At 55.4% G+C, this 18,744-nt stretch overlaps 6 protein-coding genes across 8 annotated transcripts; 3 read left to right on the top strand and 3 right to left on the bottom strand.

Annotated features, from left to right (window-relative positions):
* On the bottom strand, positions 1-1,453 carry IUM83_07561 (Glycerol-3-phosphate dehydrogenase; the record flags this gene model as incomplete). The annotated part of the gene is made up of 3 exons (XM_067931873.1): positions 1-626; positions 676-948; positions 1,025-1,453. Coding segments are annotated over 3 exons (1,328 nt in total), but the record flags the coding sequence as incomplete, so codon positions are not given.
* A 997-nt stretch (positions 1,454-2,450) lies between these two features.
* Positions 2,451-5,303, top strand: IUM83_07560 (tenascin-like protein; the record flags this gene model as incomplete). 3 transcript variants are annotated; one of them, XM_067931870.1, is made up of 15 exons in its annotated part: positions 2,451-2,575; positions 2,644-2,983; positions 3,063-3,369; positions 3,446-3,504; positions 3,621-3,681; positions 3,741-3,809; positions 3,882-3,921; positions 3,989-4,075; positions 4,142-4,160; positions 4,265-4,354; positions 4,428-4,500; positions 4,585-4,762; positions 4,830-4,891; positions 4,950-5,108; positions 5,182-5,303. In XM_067931870.1, the coding sequence occupies 15 exons, from the start codon at positions 2,451-2,453 to the stop codon at positions 5,301-5,303; spliced, it is 1,791 nt and encodes a 596-aa protein (XP_067799055.1). The 3 variants fall into 3 exon arrangements, with proteins under 3 accessions (XP_067799055.1, XP_067799057.1, XP_067799056.1); XM_067931872.1 differs by having other exon boundaries at positions 4,142-4,208; positions 4,983-5,108; XM_067931871.1 differs by having other exon boundaries at positions 4,142-4,208.
* A 98-nt stretch (positions 5,304-5,401) lies between these two features.
* IUM83_07559 (Tryptophan--tRNA ligase) lies at positions 5,402-6,453 on the bottom strand (the record flags this gene model as incomplete). Its single annotated transcript, XM_067931869.1, has 2 exons — positions 5,402-6,046; positions 6,118-6,453. The coding sequence occupies 2 exons, from the start codon at positions 6,451-6,453 to the stop codon at positions 5,402-5,404; spliced, it is 981 nt and encodes a 326-aa protein (XP_067799205.1).
* A 1,792-nt stretch (positions 6,454-8,245) lies between these two features.
* Positions 8,246-8,776, top strand: IUM83_07558 (uncharacterized protein; the record flags this gene model as incomplete). The annotated part of the gene is made up of 1 exon (XM_067931868.1): positions 8,246-8,776. One exon carries the CDS (start codon positions 8,246-8,248, stop codon positions 8,774-8,776), a length of 531 nt encoding a protein of 176 aa, XP_067799206.1.
* Positions 8,777-9,501: 725 nt separating this feature from the next.
* Positions 9,502-9,949, top strand: IUM83_07557 (uncharacterized protein; the record flags this gene model as incomplete). The annotated part of the gene is made up of 4 exons (XM_067931867.1): positions 9,502-9,580; positions 9,636-9,709; positions 9,782-9,883; positions 9,944-9,949. 4 exons carry the CDS (start codon positions 9,502-9,504, stop codon positions 9,947-9,949), a joined length of 261 nt encoding a protein of 86 aa, XP_067798996.1.
* Positions 9,950-10,700: 751 nt separating this feature from the next.
* On the bottom strand, positions 10,701-11,532 carry IUM83_07556 (uncharacterized protein; the record flags this gene model as incomplete). The annotated part of the gene is made up of 2 exons (XM_067931866.1): positions 10,701-10,712; positions 10,777-11,532. The coding sequence occupies 2 exons, from the start codon at positions 11,530-11,532 to the stop codon at positions 10,701-10,703; spliced, it is 768 nt and encodes a 255-aa protein (XP_067799186.1).
* Between the last annotated feature and the right edge of the window lie 7,212 nt (positions 11,533-18,744).

Raw genomic sequence — 18,744 nt, 5'->3', positions numbered from 1 at the left:
ATGCCCACGCCGCTGTCGATGAAGGCCAGACGCATGCGGCGGCCCAGGATGTCCGTCGCCTTCAGGGCGTACTCCTGGCGGACGGCGAACGACCTCAACCTCGAGATACGGGTACTTGGGTGCAGGCGGCGCGGGTGGTCGCTGTGCTTGCGGTCCAGGAAGCCGTCCTGCTCGATCTCGACCTGCAGAGCGCGCGTGCCGTAGTTGCGCATCAGGTGCTCGGCGATGTCCTTGTCCAGGTTGTAGTTCTCACGCAGGGTCACGGTGATCTTGTCGAACTTCTTGTTGCATACCTCGCCGATGCGGTCAGCGCCGATGATGCCCACCTCCTTGGTCTTGCACGGCGAAGCCTTGGCCTTGATTTCCGGCACAGTCTCCACAAGCTTGTCGATCGCGTCCTGCGCCATGCGGCGGTACGTGGTCCACTTGCCGCCAGCAATCGTCACCATGTTCGAGTCCGACACCTCCACGACGTGCTCGCGCGAGATCTTGGCCGTCGAGCCGTCGGCGTGACGCGGGTCCTTCACGAGCGGACGGATGCCCGACCAGGCCGACTTGATGTCGTTGCGCGTGACGTCCTTGGCCAGGTAGCGGTTGGCCTCGTCGATGATGAAGTCCACCTCCTCCTTGGTGGGGACGGCAGCATCGTGATCTCGAACTGCGAGTCGGTCGTACCGGCCAGCGTTCCGTTCTCCCACGGCAGGAAGAAGAGCACGCGGCGTCGCTCGTCTTAGGCACGATGAGGCCCATGCGGTTGGGGCTGAAGTGGTCGGCAGCACCGTGCACGCCGGCAGCAGGCACGCAGATCTTCTCCTTCTTGGGGTCGTCCATCTGACGCAGCGCGTCCGTGAAGGGCCGGTGGCGTTCACGACGGCGTGCGCCTTGACGTCCCACCTCGCCAGTGATGGAGTCCTTGACGTGGGCGCCGCGCACCTTGCCCTCGTCGTCCTTGATGAGGCGCACGACCTTGACGTGTAGTTGGCCACGTGGCGCCGTTCTGCGTGGCCGTGAGCGCGATCGACACGTTCATGCGCGTGTCGTTCATCTGGCCGTCGTAGTAGACGATGGCGCCCTTGAGGCCCTCCTTGCGCAGCATGGGGAACTGGAACATGGCCTCCTCGGCGTTGATGTAGTAGCTGCCGGGCACGAAGCGCTTGCTGCCGGCCACCACGTCGTAGGCAGCGCCCACCCATGTGTACGGCACCTCCACCACTTGTAGATGGGGATCATGATGGGCAGCGGCCGGTTCATGTAGGGCGCGGCCGAGGAAGAACGAGCGCTCCTCGAGCGCCTCGTTCACCAGCTTGAAGGCCGCGTAGTCCAGCTTCATGAAGGCCGTCTCCAGGTAGCGGATGCCGCCGTGGATGAGCTTCGTGGAGCGGCCCGACGTGCCGGCCGCGAAGTCGCTGGCCTCCACCACGGCCGTGTTGAGCCCGCGCGTGGCCGCGTCCAGCGCGCAGCCGGGCCGTGGCGCCGCCGCCGATCACCAGCACGTCGAACTGCTCCTGCTTGAGGCGCTGCAGCTGCGCGGCGCGCGAGGGCGTCTCGTACGGCATGATGGTGGAGCCGTCCTCGCACTGGATGGGCGCCACGAGGCGCTGCAGCTCCTTGGCCGACACAATGGCGGCACCCGAAAGGCTCACGCCCTGCCGGCGCCCAGGCCGAGCGCCACGCGCTTCGAGGCGCGGCGGAACGCGAAGGACATGCTGAGGCTGAGGTGGGTGAAGCGTGGAGGCGAGTGCGCTCGAGCCGGCAAAATGCGAAGTGAAGAGCGACCGCCGGTACCGGCGTGCGGCCACAAACGCTGCGATCTGATTGGGCGGCTAGGACCCGGTTCCGGGAGTATCTTCACTGGGGATTACCCTGTTATGTCTGTCATGTGTTAATCGCACCAACTGTTGGTAGTTGACCCCATACAAACGTCGAGTCAAGCGCCTGCGTTCGACTTGGTTATGTCGAGCGTGGGCCGAGTGAGCAAGCAAGGTGCGCGTGCGTAGACGCTGATGGCATTGGGCCGAGGCGTGCTGGTGTCCACACGTCAGGCCGCTCGGTCGCCACTCGTGTCGACTCAACGCAGCCCGTTGAAGGAGTCGCCGTCGCGGTATACATTTTCCAAGAGAAAACGCTGCGACCGCTGCGTGTCTACGCGGACAAGTTGAAGAGGACCGGGGACACAGCGACAGATCGCCGTCATGGCGATGTGTGATTGCAGCTCGACACATGCACACTTGACGTTGGGCGACGATATCTTGGCGCCGGATTGCTGCCACTGCTGCAAAGCCCCGAGGATGGGAGAAACGGCGTCGCGTTGGACTCGCTCGCTCCATGTTCCGACCAAAGCGCTGCTGCCTACGGCAGCCCCAGGCCGTCGCCCTGGGCGTTGAGGCAACTGGAGCACCAATTACTGTCTAAGGTTGGCGCGACTATTCGCCAGCTAGCAGACGCCGAAGATGCCCGGGAGTCGACCTCGCCTTCTGCTTACGGCGTTGGCGCTTTGCTGCTGCCTCCAAGCGAGCGTCCGGGGTTCCTGTCCGTCCAACTGCAATCGCCACGGCACCTGTGCAAGCGACAACACGTAGGAATCCCCCACGGAATTCCGGTGTCATTCCATTGTCCGCTGCTAACTTGCTAACGCCCGTTTAGCTGTACCTGCTTCCCGGGCTACACGGGCTACGACTGCAACGACCGCGCGTGCCCGAAGGCCTCGCCCTGGGTCGACTTCGCCACGGGCGACAATTCGGTCCGCTCCGTGGCGGAGGAGTGCTCGAACCGGGGCCGCTGCAACCGCGGCAATGGGCGGTGCGAGTGCGACGCAGGGTTTGCTGGTGTGGCCTGCGAGCGACTGCAGGCCTGCCGCACCAACTGCAACGGCCACGGCAAGTGCATGTCCATGCGAGCGATGGCTGCCGCCAAGAACGACTACAACCTGTTCTACTCGGCCACGTACGACACGCCCTGGGACGCCGACCGGATCTACGGATGTGTGCGATCACGGCTACACGGGCGTGGACTGCTCTCTCCGCCAGTGCCCGTACGGAGACGACCCCATTTCGACTGGCCAGGTTGACGAGATGCAGTCCGTTTCCTGCCTCTGCAATGGCTGCACGGGGACCTTCACGCTGAGCTTTCGTGGGGAGACGACACGACCACTGGATGGGAGCGTCGACACGGCCGTGACCCTGAAAGCTGCTCTTGAAGACCTGCTCACGATCCGAGGAGTCTCCGTCACACTGAACGGAGGAACTACGCTCTGTGACTCTGACGGCGTATCCGCACTCGTCACATTCACGTACGAGCATGGAAATGTACCAGCACTGGTTGCTACCTCGAGTCTTTCAGGGGGCACCAGCTCGCTTACAGTTGAAACGGGTGGGTGCGTCAGTGAATTAGTGAAGTAGAGGAGCTGAGTCGTAGGTCTGACCGGGCAACGTCGAGCGTGTTACAGATGGAGCTCAAGCCATGTATGGACCCACTCCACCACTGACAGTAACAGGAACCAAAGAGGTAAGGCTTAGAAATGCTAAGTTCATCATCTCTCCGTGAACAAATACTGCAGCAGGTGAGGTCACAACTAACTCGCGCTCTAACTGAGGTGAATAGTGGCTGGAATGCTCTGGTAGGGGAACTGTAACACGCTCATCGGTGTGTGTACATGCGGGGCAGATTTCGGTCCCAGTGACGGTAAATTCCGGCGTACTAATGACGTTCACTTCGCTGAGACTAATGCTACCCTTGAGTAGGACTAGGAAACTCGGGCAATATTCTAGACTGCGGATATTATGGCGGCAGCGGATTGGCGATCTGCGCTGGTACAACGACATTGCCAAGATTATGTCTGGAAGTCCTTCTCCCACTAATCGACCCTCGTCTTATATTCCCAGGGATTTCTGGTTCGGTAGCTCGCTGCTACAATCATGGAAGGTGCTCGGGCGGGCCGCTCTATCGATGCATCTGTGATCAGGGATATGGAGGCTATGACTGTTCTCAGCCCCAATGCCCCACTGGGCGTGCGTGGGTGGAGGAAGCAAAGACAAACAACGTCGCCCATAACTCAGTTGTTCCGTGCTCAAATGTGGTACAGAATTTCCCGAATTGCTCGCCAAGGGCGGGTAGCCTTTGACAGCTGTATGCGTGCTACCAGGGTCTCTGCACTGGCGCAGGTACTTGTAGCTGCCTTCTCGGTTTTGAAGGAGCTGCATGCAATCGAAGTAGGTCACAATACTGCGGTAGTTTGGGTCTCCTGCTCTTCTAACGTGTGCTACAGTGTCGTGTCCGATCAGTAACGCAGCCGTCTGCAGCAACCGCGGAACTTGTCGGTCGCTTCGAGAATTGGCAGCACTCACCCTACCGCTTTGTACACTACTGCCGGCTTCATCTATGGATCTGATCCCAACGCATTGGCAACTTGGGATGCCGATATGGTTCAGGGTTGTTACTGCGACAAAGTCCAGCTTGACAGCGGAAAGAGTGTGCGTTACTCAGGTTATAGCTGCTCCAAGAGTACGTTGTATCATTTGCTAGTATGTTAGCGGTGATTTTTTGCGCAGTTATTTTGACTCTGGGTACTCTTTTGATGTTCAACAGTCCCGTGCCCGAGTGGAGATGATCCTTGGACGCCCAACCAAGCTGACGAGGTGCAGACCATCAGCTGTTCAGCCGATGGGGGGACCTTCATGCTATCATTTCGCGGCGAAACAACGCTACCTTTACCTTTTTCAGCGCCGCCTGCAACGGTGAAGTCTGCCCTGGAGCGTCTATTAACGTAAGTTTGATAATCTTCTGCGCAGACCTCGAGGACGACAATAATCGGCACTGTGTATACATTGTAGGATCACAAGTGTTGGAGTCGCGTATTCTGCCGGCACATCGGCTTGTACTAGCGCTGGGAACGGTGTGTGAACGATTTTGATTTTCGCTGTGGTTCGAACTGACAGTTGATGAGATTGCAGGGATGACTGTCACGTTTTACTCTCCATCGGGAGACCTTCCAACCCTCATCATTTCTGCAACAGCACTGACCCACTCTACAGCAACCGTGACGACCAACGTTGTCCAGACTGTTCAGGGCACCAAGGAGGACGTTGTTTGCAATAACCGCGGGAGATGCGGTAAGATTGTCGAACACAAAGACTCTGCTTATTAGAAATTGCCAACCGCCTAGTTCCCTATGTTGTCTCTCAGATGAAGACACCGGGACATGCGTGTGCTCATTATATCATGCCAGCAGCAATGCTCTTGGCGATTTCGGCGTACTAAACGACTGTGGCGCTGTAGATGCTTTCATGACACACGGTGAGCTTTAATGCTGGTATAAGCCAGAAGACAGATTCCTCCCGGCAAACTTCAGCATAAAAGTGAATCAAAGCCTTACTTTAAAATTGAATGATTGTACCGGATCACTTTACGGCCGAAGATCGATTGCCTCCTTCGCAAAACGACGCAAGTCAGTTTCGATGTTGGCGAAGGTCAACTTGGCGAACTCCTTCAAGTAGAAAACCCCGAGATCTGCCACGTCTCGACGACCATAACACGGTTGCCAGTCTGGGAACTGTGGCGGTGCGCGATACGCGTCAATCAAGTACATCTTAGAGTCTGCAGTTGTGTTGAACGAAAGCAAATGTGTCCAGATGACTGGGTCCGGGTAGCCATCTGCCTGCATTGCTCCAAGCGCGTTAGGGTCCTCTTCGGCTGCATTCCCGAACCGACTGTCACGCTCCCCCGTTAGCTTGAACTGGTTCCTGTGTAGAAACAACATCTCTCCATTTGCATCGTGCTGCGCCATCGTCATACCGCAAAACGATCCGCCAATTACTCGGCCCGCCATAGCTGGAGGGATCTGCACCATGTGGAACGAAGCATTCAGCTTCATCCACGCCAAGCGGAATAAGTCCTTATCTCCATAGACAAGGTCGAGTTTCTGGAAGTAGTTGGGCTCGTGAAATGCGTAAAAGTTGACGAGTTCGAGCGGCGCGCTGTGTCGAACGCGATCCACAAGAAGCTGGCCGCTCTCCTGTTCGAACATGTCGATAAACGGCAGGTCGAGCAACTCCCATAGCATCGAAGTATCGAAGAGGTTAAACAGCGTTCGGGAGGGTTGCCAAAATCTGGCCAGAACACGGCGCCAGTTGTCACGAACTCGGGCGACTCGAACAGAAAGCTCGGGTCTCGGACAGGCACGTTGTCGGCATCAAGGAAGAGCACACGGTCGAAGAAGCTGTTTTGAATGGCGAATATCTTTGAGTAGAAGCCCTTCGCTTGCGAACCACGCATCGGGTGGAATGAAATGCCACCAACGGAGATGGCGAGCTGCTGGAGCGGCGCGAACAGACCGCGGAAGTCTGCAAGTTCATCCACGTTGAACCAAATCTCGATAGGTAGGGTACAGCTCAGGACGTCGCGAAGGACGCGGACGTTAGCGTAGGCGCTAGCGACCAGTTTAGGGTATACTACCATGACGATTCCGTCACGCAGAGAATGACCGTCGGTATATAGGGAGACATTGGAAGCGATCCAGTTGTTCACTGCTTGAGCGCCCTCCACGTGATAATTGGCGAAGTCTGGCGCGTCTGAGCAGCGAAATTGAACGTGGTTTTTCAATCCGTTGCAGTGTCGGTGCATGACTTGAAAACGTTCGCCCGAGTCCAGATCCTCAACTTCGCAATATCCTGACACCTCCTGGGTGATGACCTCGCTGCAGTTTTGTCGTTTTGAGGCTCCAGTGGACCACTAGGGTTGCACTCGCCAGTGGATCGCCAAGCAACACACTGAAAGCGTCGTGTCACCAGCTCACCTAGTGGCAAACGATTTGCTCGAGTGGCTTTAGCCTTGGTGGCCGAGAACATCCCTAGGTTGTCTTTGAGAAGATACCCCGTTCGATACGATGACCAAAGGAGGAATGACACTACGAACACAAGACTGGTTAGGACAAGGAGCCTGCGTGACAACCACCGCCAGCGCCGTGCAGTTGGGTGATGCAACTTGGAGCTTGTACTGGCAAATTTGCTGAGAAGCTGTGACATTCTGGGTGTCGGAGCGGCTGAGGACGCAGTGCCATGCTGAGTAGCGTAATGCGACTCACTTTTGCCGCGTGAAAGCCGCACTTGCATGTCCAAACTAGTGTCGATACAGGGTCAACAGACCAGGGAGTTGATTGTTTGTCGTCGTTAGCGAATTGACCACTGCGCTTTTCTTGATCCGGAGAACCCCCGCCCGCAGGATCGGAGCGGTTATGCATTTTTTTTATAAACTCGGTCTTACTGACCGCATCCGTTGGCACTAGGTTCGTTTCGGATCCAGCAAACTTGCTAACCGCTAACCTTGGTGACATTTACCAAGGTCGGCTATTATAGTGCAGGCAAGTACATTCAGCCCGCCCTAGCTAGTAGCAGCAGCACGATGCAGGCTGGTCTCTGGCGAGCACCAAACAGCTGTCGTTTTCGACGTTGCTGCACCCAACTGAAAAATGTGTGACATGCTACGAGCACCCAGCCGTAACCAAGCATGACCAACCAAACACAAACATGCCCTAGCAGCGCCCATGTACAGCAACGGACAGAATGCAACTGCCGACAAAACTAACTGTAAACGGGCGTGCATGCTAAAAGACGATGTGCAAACATATTTTATAACCAATCAAACCACCCAAAATCCTAGTTTTGATTCGCTCATAGAGCCGCTATTTCTGTACCAGTCACTTCGTAAAATGGAGGGCCCTCAGAGCCTCCCCAGAGCCGCCCGCAGTTGACTTGCCACTGCGCCCCTCTCGGACTCCCCGCCAGCCGACTCGGCGCTACAGCACGCAGAGGAGTCTGCCATTGCGAGTCTCGGAGGAGCTCATGGCAGTTCTCCAGCCACTGCAAAAAAACTCTACCTCCGTATGCCAACCATTAGACGTAGCCATCATGGAGCCTTTGAAGGCGAAGCTGAAGGCTTTGTGGTTGACTGAAAAGGCTAGCGCTATAACTGCAAAAGAGAAACGGCTAGCAACGATCAAGCGAGTAATTTCGATATGGGAATCAATCGAGGCCAACACAGTCACGAAAGCGTTTGTAACGGGGTTACACACAAGTGACAACAGTCACTTGTGGACTAAATAGAGAGTTTTCGCTGCGGCTCCCATTGCCATTCCCACAGCAAAGTAAACACAAAAAGGGCACCTCTATGGGAAACCCTCTCCGCCACCCACAGAATTCGGAAATCTGTGGGAGCCTTCCATTCCCAGAGTTGCCGCCTCCCACACGACCTCATGGCTGCAACGACTGTGGCTTCGAAGCCTGCCACCGAGCCACCTCGCTCCACAGCCCCACCACGCCGTAAGAACTACAGCGAAGAAGACGATGTCGCTCTGCTTCGCCAAGTGCTGCTTGACCGGCCTTTTGCTAAGCCACGCGGCAAGGTCATGCAGCACTGGGACAGTCTTGCTGCAACGCTCGTAGCCTCGCCGGCCTTTTCGCGCAGTAAGCTAAGTGGCAAGAACGCACAGTCACGCATGAACCAGCTTGTTCAAACTCACCGAGAGGCGATGAAGGAGGCGGAGCTACTGTCTGGCGTGGCGGAGGAGGTCACGGAGAGAGACCAGCTGCTTGATGAGCTTGTAGAGCTCCTCGATGATGCTAAACAGGAGCAAGAATGCAAAAAGCAAAACGAACAGAAGAAGCGCGAGCGAGACGAGGCAGCGTCGCTTGTGGCTCGCCGGGCAGCTCGAACAGCGAAGACAGCTGCAATATGCCCGCCACGTCGAAACGAAAGTCGAACTCGGCGTCCACATCCGTCGTAGCAGTGATGCAGAAGCGGATGTTAGGCACGAGTGGGCGCTCGACGGGCGGGCGATAGAGAGCTGCAACCATAAGAACCATGGCGTCACTGCATCCTGTGTCCTCGAGTAGAGCGCACAGCAGAAGAATCTCGTCCGACGTCATCTTCACTTGTTCAGGAAGCAAGGGGCTCAGCTTGAGCCTTCTATAAAGCATGACATGCTATTTAATAAGGTGATTTGCTGGGACTGGGAAACCGCGAAAAGTGGTTTTGATCTCCCATAGCCACACCTGAGAGACTATCTGGGAATGGGAAAGGAAAACTTGCAAAAACTCTCTAATATGATAAATACCAATAGCTCACGTCAGAAATACCCACACAAACACATGAGCACCAATGCAAGAGAAAGAGAGATACATGTCCGGATGCGATCGCACGACAGCGGTTACCAGCCAGTGGTACTGTGAATGAGCAACCACAAGTCCTAAACGAGTAACTTCAAGTCCGCACTTAAGTTGCGAATTCGCAACTTTCTGCCATCCATTCACAGAACCGCAGGAGAAGACCGCAGTCGCAGGGCAGACAGGAGGTCGCTTTGTGTGAAGGAGCGTTGTGCAAGGACCTGCATTGACTTTATGTGTTCCTCTCCACGGTACGAAGAGGGGGAAGTTACGTGTTGATGATGTGCGTTGCTAATAGAGGTCTTGTGTTGTCTTATAGTCTGAAGTAAGGTCAGGAGCTCCTGGAATGATGCAGCGCCACATTGGCGGGCCCGACGAAGGCTGCAGGAGCTTCCCGTTCACTGTGGAGGTGGAAAGGAGATGCAGTGCCAATACGAGGCACACACGAACCGGTCCTCTGATGGATTTGACTGCGCTGAGGTGGTGTGTACGGCGGCCACGCCGCGGCAAGGCTCGATGCATCCCCGCGAACTATCTGGGCATGCACGGTTACGGTAGGGCCATTATTGAATTGTACCATGATGGAGCTGAATGCTAACCTGAATCCTGGATGGGATTGTTTGCAGTTAGATCGTGTTGCAAGCGCGATCCGTAGAGCTGTACGCAAAGAACAAAGAGCTGACGACCGTGGCATTCAGGACCAATATTGCACCAGCAAGAACAACAAGGTATTGTAATTAATGAATGTGAGTTTATTTGCCGTTATGATCTTACTAGCTCGCATGCAGTTTTAGTTTTTGTCTAGTGCGTAGCCGTTCTGGACGGGACGGCCGGGAGCTTGCGTCTCACTCTGTAGTCGACGAGCTTTACTGGAGCCGCGGTAAACAAGCGTTTCACGCTTACTATTGCAGAGAAGTCCATGAATAGATAGCGCGTAAGTCAAGTGAATGCACGCAGCGTACTTTTGAAAGAAGCGGCAGCTGCATGATCGCGAGGATGTGTCGACAGTCCATCCCGTCGATGGCATTCCCTCCACTTCCATTCGAGCCAAGTGTAATCCCTGCTGTGCAGTTACCATGATGGCTTCGCGTGTGCGAACAACTTCGGGGTCGAAAATGCGAGGGCATGGCTTTGAGACCACACGCACGCAGTCTGGTGGGCTGCAGGTGCCAGCATCGTCATCGAGAAGATAGGCGATGCTTGATCGGCACGGCGAGTACTCATGCAGCAGTTTTGCAGCCGACAGCTCTTTGCAGCGCCTGGCCAGAGACTTGGGGATTGTCGGCTCGGTGGCGAAGGGTTTGTCGCTTAGGCTTTCGGCAGTGCAGCAGGTGAGGAACTGTCCTAGAAGAGCGCCCATCTTTAGCCTGGTGTGAAGCGTGTACTGACGCTTGAGAGTTCTGTTGTACTGCTCGACAGGATTATTGGTCGTAGCCCAGCCCCGTGGTGTGTGATACACCTGCCATTGCGTGAAGCGTCCAGCAAGCCATTGAGCTTTAAAATATGTAGTAAGTGCTGCCAGCTCTGGCACACCACACCACTCTTTCAGAACTCGCGCTTTGGTCACAAGGAACTCGGTCTCATTCAGGGAGAAATGCATGTCGTAGACCCCAGTCATTACCAGCTTCGCGTGCGCAGGTAGCAGGCCACGCGCCCTCTCAAATACTTTTGCACCAACGTGGTAAAAGCACGGGAGATACTTTACTTCAGCACCTTCGCCGAACACTCGGTTTGCTCCGTTGTACTGTGCATCGTCGGCGTCACCCATGACCATTTCAATCACCAGTTCTTTGCCGACCACTCGCTTGTAAATCTGCTGCAGCACAGCAAACATCTCCGTGAAGTGTTCCTGCTTGAGCTGCGAGGACACAAACAGCGCGAGCAAATGGAATCCTCGAGCGCAATCCGAAAAGCCCATAACTACTGATGGATAGCCAACTTGATTCAGCTTAAAAGTAGCATCAGCATGCAGCAACAGAGAACCAGCTTTGCGGTCAGCTTGCATGAGCAAGCATCGCGAGGTCACCCCCATAATGAATGGCTTGTCGTCAGAGCCGTTGCCAACAGCAGGAAGGCCGTTAGCGTCCGAGCTCAAAGTGAGGGTGAAGCTCTCGTGCTCGTTCATCGTGCTTACGTAGCCAGCGCCCCGGATCAGCTCACGAGTTTCTTTCACGTAGTCGTTGCAGCCAAGCTTCGTGCTAGCGTAGTGCTGACAGAAGCGCTGGATTTTGGAGAGCGCTGGCAGTTCCTCAGGTGCCAGGTTGAACTTGCGCAGGATAGCATTTCGAATACGAACAGGCTTGAGTACTTGCGCCGTCATCTCCTGCGCGACCACCTTCATCTCCGACGTGAGACGTGGTTCGGGAGCGACGCGCATCTCAGTGACGTGCTCGCCTGTCTGGAGGATGTCGACAAGGTCAACCTTCTCGCAGGAGAGCGTCTTAGCCCTCCAAGGGCGCTTTACGTAGGGGGCTTCCTCGGCGCAGGCACGTCAACTGCAGCGACGTAGGCGGTAGCGCATATTGTGTGGAGTGGTCACGGTACACACCGTGCACGGAATCAGCTCGCTCTTGGTGATCTTTGACGCCTTGATCGTCTCCAACAAGATGCTGGTGTCTTTTTTTGGAAAAGCCATGGGCGAGAGGAACCCAGAGGAGGGCTCGTGGCATCTTGATAGGTGGTAGGCGGATGAGGTGCGACGAGGGCTCGCTTCTTAGGCTTTCGAACTATGAAGGGTATAAAATGTGAGCGGTTGGGTGTTGGAGGGATGACTGGTTGTGGTCGATGTCCATTCCTTTGTACTTCTCGTACCTAGTTAGGTGCTACTGTGTGGTGTTTGGTTCCCATTGTGATGTTGGTATACACATGTCAGCTTTTTAGGTATTGATAGTAGTTTGTCTCACTTGTGCATGACAACGGTCACAAGTGACAACTGTCACTTGTGCGTGACAATTGTCACTTATGGTTTAACAGATAAATATCTGTTAAACGTTTTAGATACTTCCTCACATTGGTGTAAGGCCACCAATGGATACATTGAAGTGGGCCACCACAATGAGTGGTTTACACATACCCAAATATCCTATTGGTAGAAAGCAGCATCTTTCTACCAATTAGATACGTGCATATTGGCGGGGCTCTGACAGCCAGCCGCTGTCAACCCCTTTCATAGATGATAAACAGTTTTAGAAGATTTAGGAGGAAGATCAATTTACAAACAATACAGTTCTCATTTTACCTTAAACTAGCTACTTGGTGTTTTATTTGATTTATATTATATTTGTGGACTCAAGTATACTTAATTCAAATTATTAATAAACTCCTACGCTTCCTCATACACGTAGCGCGACGTGTAAGCTAAAGTAGTGAGCCATAGTAGGCCCACTACACCTGGTAGCACTTTGTAGCCCGTCCAACGACCGACTACGTGACGTTCGTACAGGGTGTACGAACGCGGAGCCGAGAACCCCATGAGCACGGAGGTGTCCATGGAGAGCTCCAATACGCCTGCAACGCATGTTGCACGCGTGGATTGCCCCCACCTGTCGGATCCAGAGTGGGAGGCCCTCCAACGACTGTCAACAGTCATTGGGGAGGCGGCGATAGCTACGATGCTGCGTACGCTATCGCCGACAGAGCAACATGGTGTTGCTCTGGGGTTCATCACGAAGGAGCAGCGCGATGCTGCTTCCTCTGCGACGGTGTCGTCGGGGACGACACTGCGTGCTCAATCATTAAAATTGAGTGTAAGCAACTACGTGGGAAGAGAGGGTGAGCCTCTCTTCCGATGGCTTGTCGAACTCGACACAACCATTGCGGCTCGACGTATCGTCGACCCGTTGTCAAAGGTTGCGTTCGCCATGTCATGTCTTGGGGGACGAGCGAGGAGTTGGGCGTACGGACGCCGACTCTCAGATCCTACGTGCTTTAGCACGTACGGGATATTCAAAGAGGAGCTCAGACAAGCGTTTGAGCCCCCGCAAAATGAGTTCCGGTCGAGGGCGGAATTCCTCGACCTGCAACAGGGTAAGCATGACGTCCATGCTTACGCGCAGCGTGCACGGTACTTGGTCTCGAACATCTTGACGAACCCGATAGACGAGGCGGCTAAAGTCGTCACGTTCATGAAGGGGGCCCGTGAAGACCTATCTCTTCCGAGTGTACCCGAGTACTCTCGAAGCTACAATCGCCCTTGACATGCAAGAAGGGTTTAGCCTGTGGCAGGCTAAACTGCATGCAAACGTGCCGAGGCCGCAACCGCGTCCGGTAGTGAGCACGGGAGGTCCGGAACCAATGGACCTCTCGAATGCAACGACTGCTGGCCACTAGCAGCAAGGTGGCAATGTGCGATGCTTCCGTTGCGGAAGGATCGGTCACTTTGCACGGGAGTGCACAGCTCCCATGCCCCCTGGAGGTGGCCGTCGTGGCGATGCTAGGCATCACCGCGGACCAACAAAAAACGCGAACATCCAGTAGGAACGGGGCGCCCTACTGGTAATGCAGTCACGCGTGCCGACATTGGGCACGCGACACTGAGGACTGCAGCCCCCAGTGAGATCAGATCTCGCAAGATGACAGGCCGAACCTGGTCATCTTGAAGGTAACGTCGAAGAGAGCGAGCAACTCTCTTCGCGCTCTGGTAGATTCGGGCGCGTCGAACAACTTTGTTCGACTGCGGAGTTTACCGAGTCTTGACTTCGAGGAGGTAAAGGTACCTCGAAGTCTTCTGGAAGTTTGATTGGCAACAGGTGCCATCGTGAAGCCCGAGAAGCGCGTCGTGAACGTGCGCTTCTCGTACAAACAACGGGTGTTTGTCGAACACTTTATCGTCCTGGACCTGGACGAAAAGTTCGACATTGTTATGGGCATGCCGTAGCTTGCACGGCATGATCCCGTGATAGACTGGAAGAAGCGCACGCTCGTGCGCTTCGGTCGCGACTGCGCAACAGAGAGCGATGGCCCTGTTACCGCAGCGCACGCACCAGCAGGTGCGCGCGACTCGCCAGTCGAGACAGCGCTTAATGCCGCTGTCCCGGAGTGACCAAGGGGTGCGCGAGGATGCACACAAGTGGGATCCACGTCGGCGGTGCTGCCGACGTCGGAAAATGAAGATGTGTCGGTTCCGGGAATCAACACTCGCGTTCAAGTACGCATGGGACAGTCCCTGACCCGAAAAGGTCAGGTCGACGACGACGCGTCGACTCCGGGAGTCGACGCACCCTCGGCGATGAGGGGCTCCGCCAATGAATGGCGTCGAGGTGACGAAGGCGTGTCAACTCCGGGAGTTGACGCTGCAAACAGTGCGGACGGTTGCAAACGTACCGCACTGACGCAATTTGCATGCTGTCGTGCAGCCGGGCTGCACGACGAAGCGCCATGCGATCAAGCCGGGCTTGATATCGCGCGCCCGCAGACAGGGTCTGCCGGCGAAGGGACACATTACCGTGCAGCCGGGCTGCACGAAGGAAAATTCGGTCAAGCCGGGCTTAATACCGCGCGCCCGCGGACAGGGTCCGACGGCGAACAACTGTCCACGGCCGGGCCTGGACCAGAAGAACAACTGTGCGGAGCCGGGCTCCGCACAACAAGAAGACGGCGCAAGCGGAAAACGCTGCGCAAGTCTCGGTCCGGGACCGAGACGCAACAAGAGCAGTCTGCTGGGCAGACTGCGGCGGTGACGCCGAATGTCAAGACGCTAAGCGTCTTGACGCGCACCGATACTGGATTCCAGTATCGTGAAATGGGACTCGCTAATCCTCCGACGAAGGCGTCGGAGTTGACTTCGCTTCCAGTCATGAGCTGGAAGCGCTTCACACGCGACTTGCACGATGGACGCATCGAGCAGGTCTGCGTTCTTTCGAACAGCGAAAGAACGGAGAGCGAGAGTGTAGAGCCGAGACAGCTCTTCATGGGAAGTATCACTGAGAGTGAAGACGCTCTCAGTGCGAAGACGAGGCGAGAGCGCTTCGAGGAACAAGGCTGAGACTCGCTGAAGTCGAGTCCCTATTACGAATTATTGAGGGAGTACAAATACGTTCTCCCGGAATAGATTCCTGCGGAGCTTCCGCAGGATAAGGGCATTCAGCACGAGATTGATCTCGTGCCGGGCACAAAGTATTGTGTCACGCGGTAGTGGCCACTGCCGCGAGAGCAAGTAAAAGCAATCGACGACTTCTTTGAAAGTCGTCGCAAAGCAGGACAAGTGCGGGAATCAAAGTCCCCGCACAGTGCTCCGATGTTCTGTGTCAAAAAGCCACAGGGCGGATGGCGCATCGTTCATGCGTATAACAGGCTGAACGATGCGACGTACCGGCGCAGACGCCGATACCACGAAAAGATGTTATCATCGATTCGATGGCCGGGAGCACCGTTTACAGTGCTCTCGACTTGCGAGATGGATTCTATCATATCCTAATGCGTGAGAGCGATATCCCTCTCACGGCAGTGAGCACGCCAAGCGGCATGCTCTGGGAATGGCTAGTAATGCCACAGGGGCTTAAGAATGCCCCTGCGACTTTCAACAGGTGCGTGACGCACTTGTTGCGCGACTTCGCGCCGAGCTACTTCGATGATGTGTTCATCCACAGCCGGGCTGTGGACGGGAAGACCGACGTAGAGATGCACAGGGTGCATATCTGAAAACTGCTTGAGCTTATGCGAAAGCATAAGCTCTACGCGAACCTGAAGAAGTGTATCTTCGGGGCGAGCGAGATACCCGTCCTCGGGTGTCTCGTAGGGAAGAATGGTGTTCGCCCTGACCCGGAAAAGGTCAGAGTGATCAATGAATGGCCAACGCCTTCAAACGCCAAGGAACTGAGGCGGTTCCTTGGCTTGGACACGTACTTGTGCAAGTACGTGGAGGATTACGCGGGCAAGATCCGCCCGCTGTCACAACTTCCTAAGAAAGAAGCTGTGTGGAAGTGGACAACCGATTGCCAAAAGGCATTCGATGCAGTCAAGCGGGGCTTGACTGAGGCGCCGATCTTGGCAGTGGCTGACCAAGATCGCCCACTTCACGTAGTGTGTGACGCATCCGATCGCGAAATCGGATGCGCCTTGATGCAGCACGATCACGAGGGCCGTGATCGTGTCGTCTACTACCAATCGCGTCAGCTGAAGCCAGCTGAGCGCAACTATCCGGTACACGACAAGGAACTCCTTGCCATGAAATACGCACTCGCAAAGTTCCGAGTGTATTTGCTTGGAAGTAGACCGTTTGTGGTCTACACCGACCATGCATCACTGCGCACTGCAGTGAAGTCACCACACATATCACAAAGAATGGCGAGATGGCTCTCATTCTTTTCGGAATATAACTTCTGGGTCGAATACAAACCCGGAAGATTGAATGTAGTGGCCGACGCGTTATCACATCGGCCGGACTACACAGAAGCTGCTGACGTCAATGCCATTGACGCCATGCGATCGAGCAAACCCACATTGTCTTTGTTGGACGACGTGGAGGCCGCGTACGCGCACGACGCGGACACGAAACTCTTGCTGGCCTATGGCACAGCGCCTTCTGACAAGGCTCGTCAGAAGCTGCCCAAGCACCTTCGAGCGCGTGCACACCGCTTTCGTGTGCACGACGGACTACTGCTTTACAATGCAGTCGACGACAACGCGGATCGCGTTGTCGTGCCAAATGACCATGACCTGCGACTCAGGATCATGTACGAGTATCATGATGCCCCGACTGCGGGACATCTCGGACGTGAGAAGACTTACGTCCTTCTCACGCGCGACTTCTACTGGCACCACCAGTATAAGTGGGTGCGCAAGTACATCCGTGCTTGCGAGGTATGCCAACGCGTAAAGCCTGCGCCATTCGCGCAGGCTCCACTGCAATCACTACCGACTCCGTCGGAGTGTTGGAAGTCCATGTCTTTGGACTTCATCTTTGGTCTTCCCCCGGACAGCGGAGGGAATACCGGTGTTGTGGTCTTTGTAGACCGCTTCAGCAAGATGGTACATCTTGCTGCGGTGCCGGCAGAAGTGACCGCGAAGCAGACGGCCCGTCTGCTCGTCGACATGGTGTTCAAACACCATGGCATGCCGTCCGACATCGTGTCGGACAGAGACCCGCGCTTCACAGCGCACCTGTGGCAAGAAGTGTTTACACTTCTTGGGAGCCAGCTTTCCATGTCGACTGCGGATCATCCGCAGACGGACGGTCAAACCGAGCGCGTGAATCGCGTGCTCGTCGATATGTTGAAGAGCTACGCTCACTCGTTCCAATACTGGAGCGAGTGCTTATCGATGGCAGAGTTTGCCATCAACAACTCAGTGCATGCCTCGACCGGGCATACACCGTTCTACGTGAATGCCATGCGGCATCCACGTCTACCGAGTTTACTCGGAGTGATGGCTCCCACTTTAAGTGGGGGAGGATCTACGACTGCAACACAGCAGCCGCAGAAAGCCGCTGACACCTGCACAGTGTCAGCCGCGACAACAAGGAACAAGACAACCAGGTCTGCGTTACGCTCGCTAAGTCGGCTTGCTCCACTACTTGGTATACCGTTCGTTGCAACCCGTTACGCTCGCTGTGCCAGCGCTCCACTACTTTGCCAACCATTTTTCACAACCCGTTATGCTCGCTGTGCCAGCTCGCTCCACTACTTGCGTTCCAACCCGTTCCGCTCGCTGTTCCAGCTCGCTCCACTACTACGCGATCGCGTTCCTCGAATGTCCAGCATGCTTGAAGGTTCGGCGTGCTTGAAGGTCCTGTGGGAGGTGCTTGAAGGTCCGGGTTCACCCCTGTCCAGCGTACATCTTGTATTTCGCGCGCTGTATTGCAAGATGTGTGTGGCACCCCGAATAGCAATATATTCTAACAGAGAGGATTTCGGCCAATCACAGAGCAGTAATAATATATTATGCATTTCTCCAGTCAACGCTCAGGCCCAGAAGGTCGTCGTCTATTAACTTTAGAGCACATATACATGTTGCTATGTCGGACACGAAGCGCACTGTAGTCCCTGTGCGGCGCTCGAGGACGGTGGGGTCCGCTGTGGCGCCCGACGTCCGAGCGCTTCCTCGCTCCACCGCGCGCGAAATTCAAAAAAGGAAATGTGAAGGCGGAGTCGAAATCGGCCAATCACAGCACGAATAAAAATCACGCATGCTGTGTGTTGTAATATCGGGCAAAGATAAGGCAGTCGAGATGATGGTGAGATGCCATAGGGCAGGTTACTAATGCGCTAATGCAGGGCCGTAGGGCGATGCGCTACGACAGGCTGATGCCGCAAGGGCGGGATACGACGAACAAGAGACAGACACACCGAAGACTCTGTTAGTTGTAGGGGACTAGCCGAGCGTCGCCGCTTCGCGGCGGTGGGTGTGGGTTTGGTCTCAGTAGTAGCCGCCCGCCTCCGCTTCGCTCCGGCGGGCGATGGTTTCGTCAAAGGGATATATTGCTAAACTGAACCGTACTTGAAAAAGATATGGATTTGTGTGATTATGAAATGTGTACCGCTCGATGTCTACTCTGCCTATGCATCTTCGAACATCTGCCTGTACACAATGTTGTCGGTGTATGCACCGTCGTCTTCCTCCAGCTCTGGATACTCGATCAAAGCCTTGAACT

The sequence above is a fragment of the Phytophthora cinnamomi genome (assembly GCF_018691715.1).
Source record: "Phytophthora cinnamomi strain GKB4 chromosome Unknown Contig6, whole genome shotgun sequence".
In the NCBI taxonomy this organism is placed as follows: domain Eukaryota; phylum Oomycota; class Peronosporomycetes; order Peronosporales; family Peronosporaceae; genus Phytophthora; species Phytophthora cinnamomi.
Note: the sequence above shows the minus strand (reverse complement) of the source record. Positions and strands in the feature narration are given on the sequence as shown.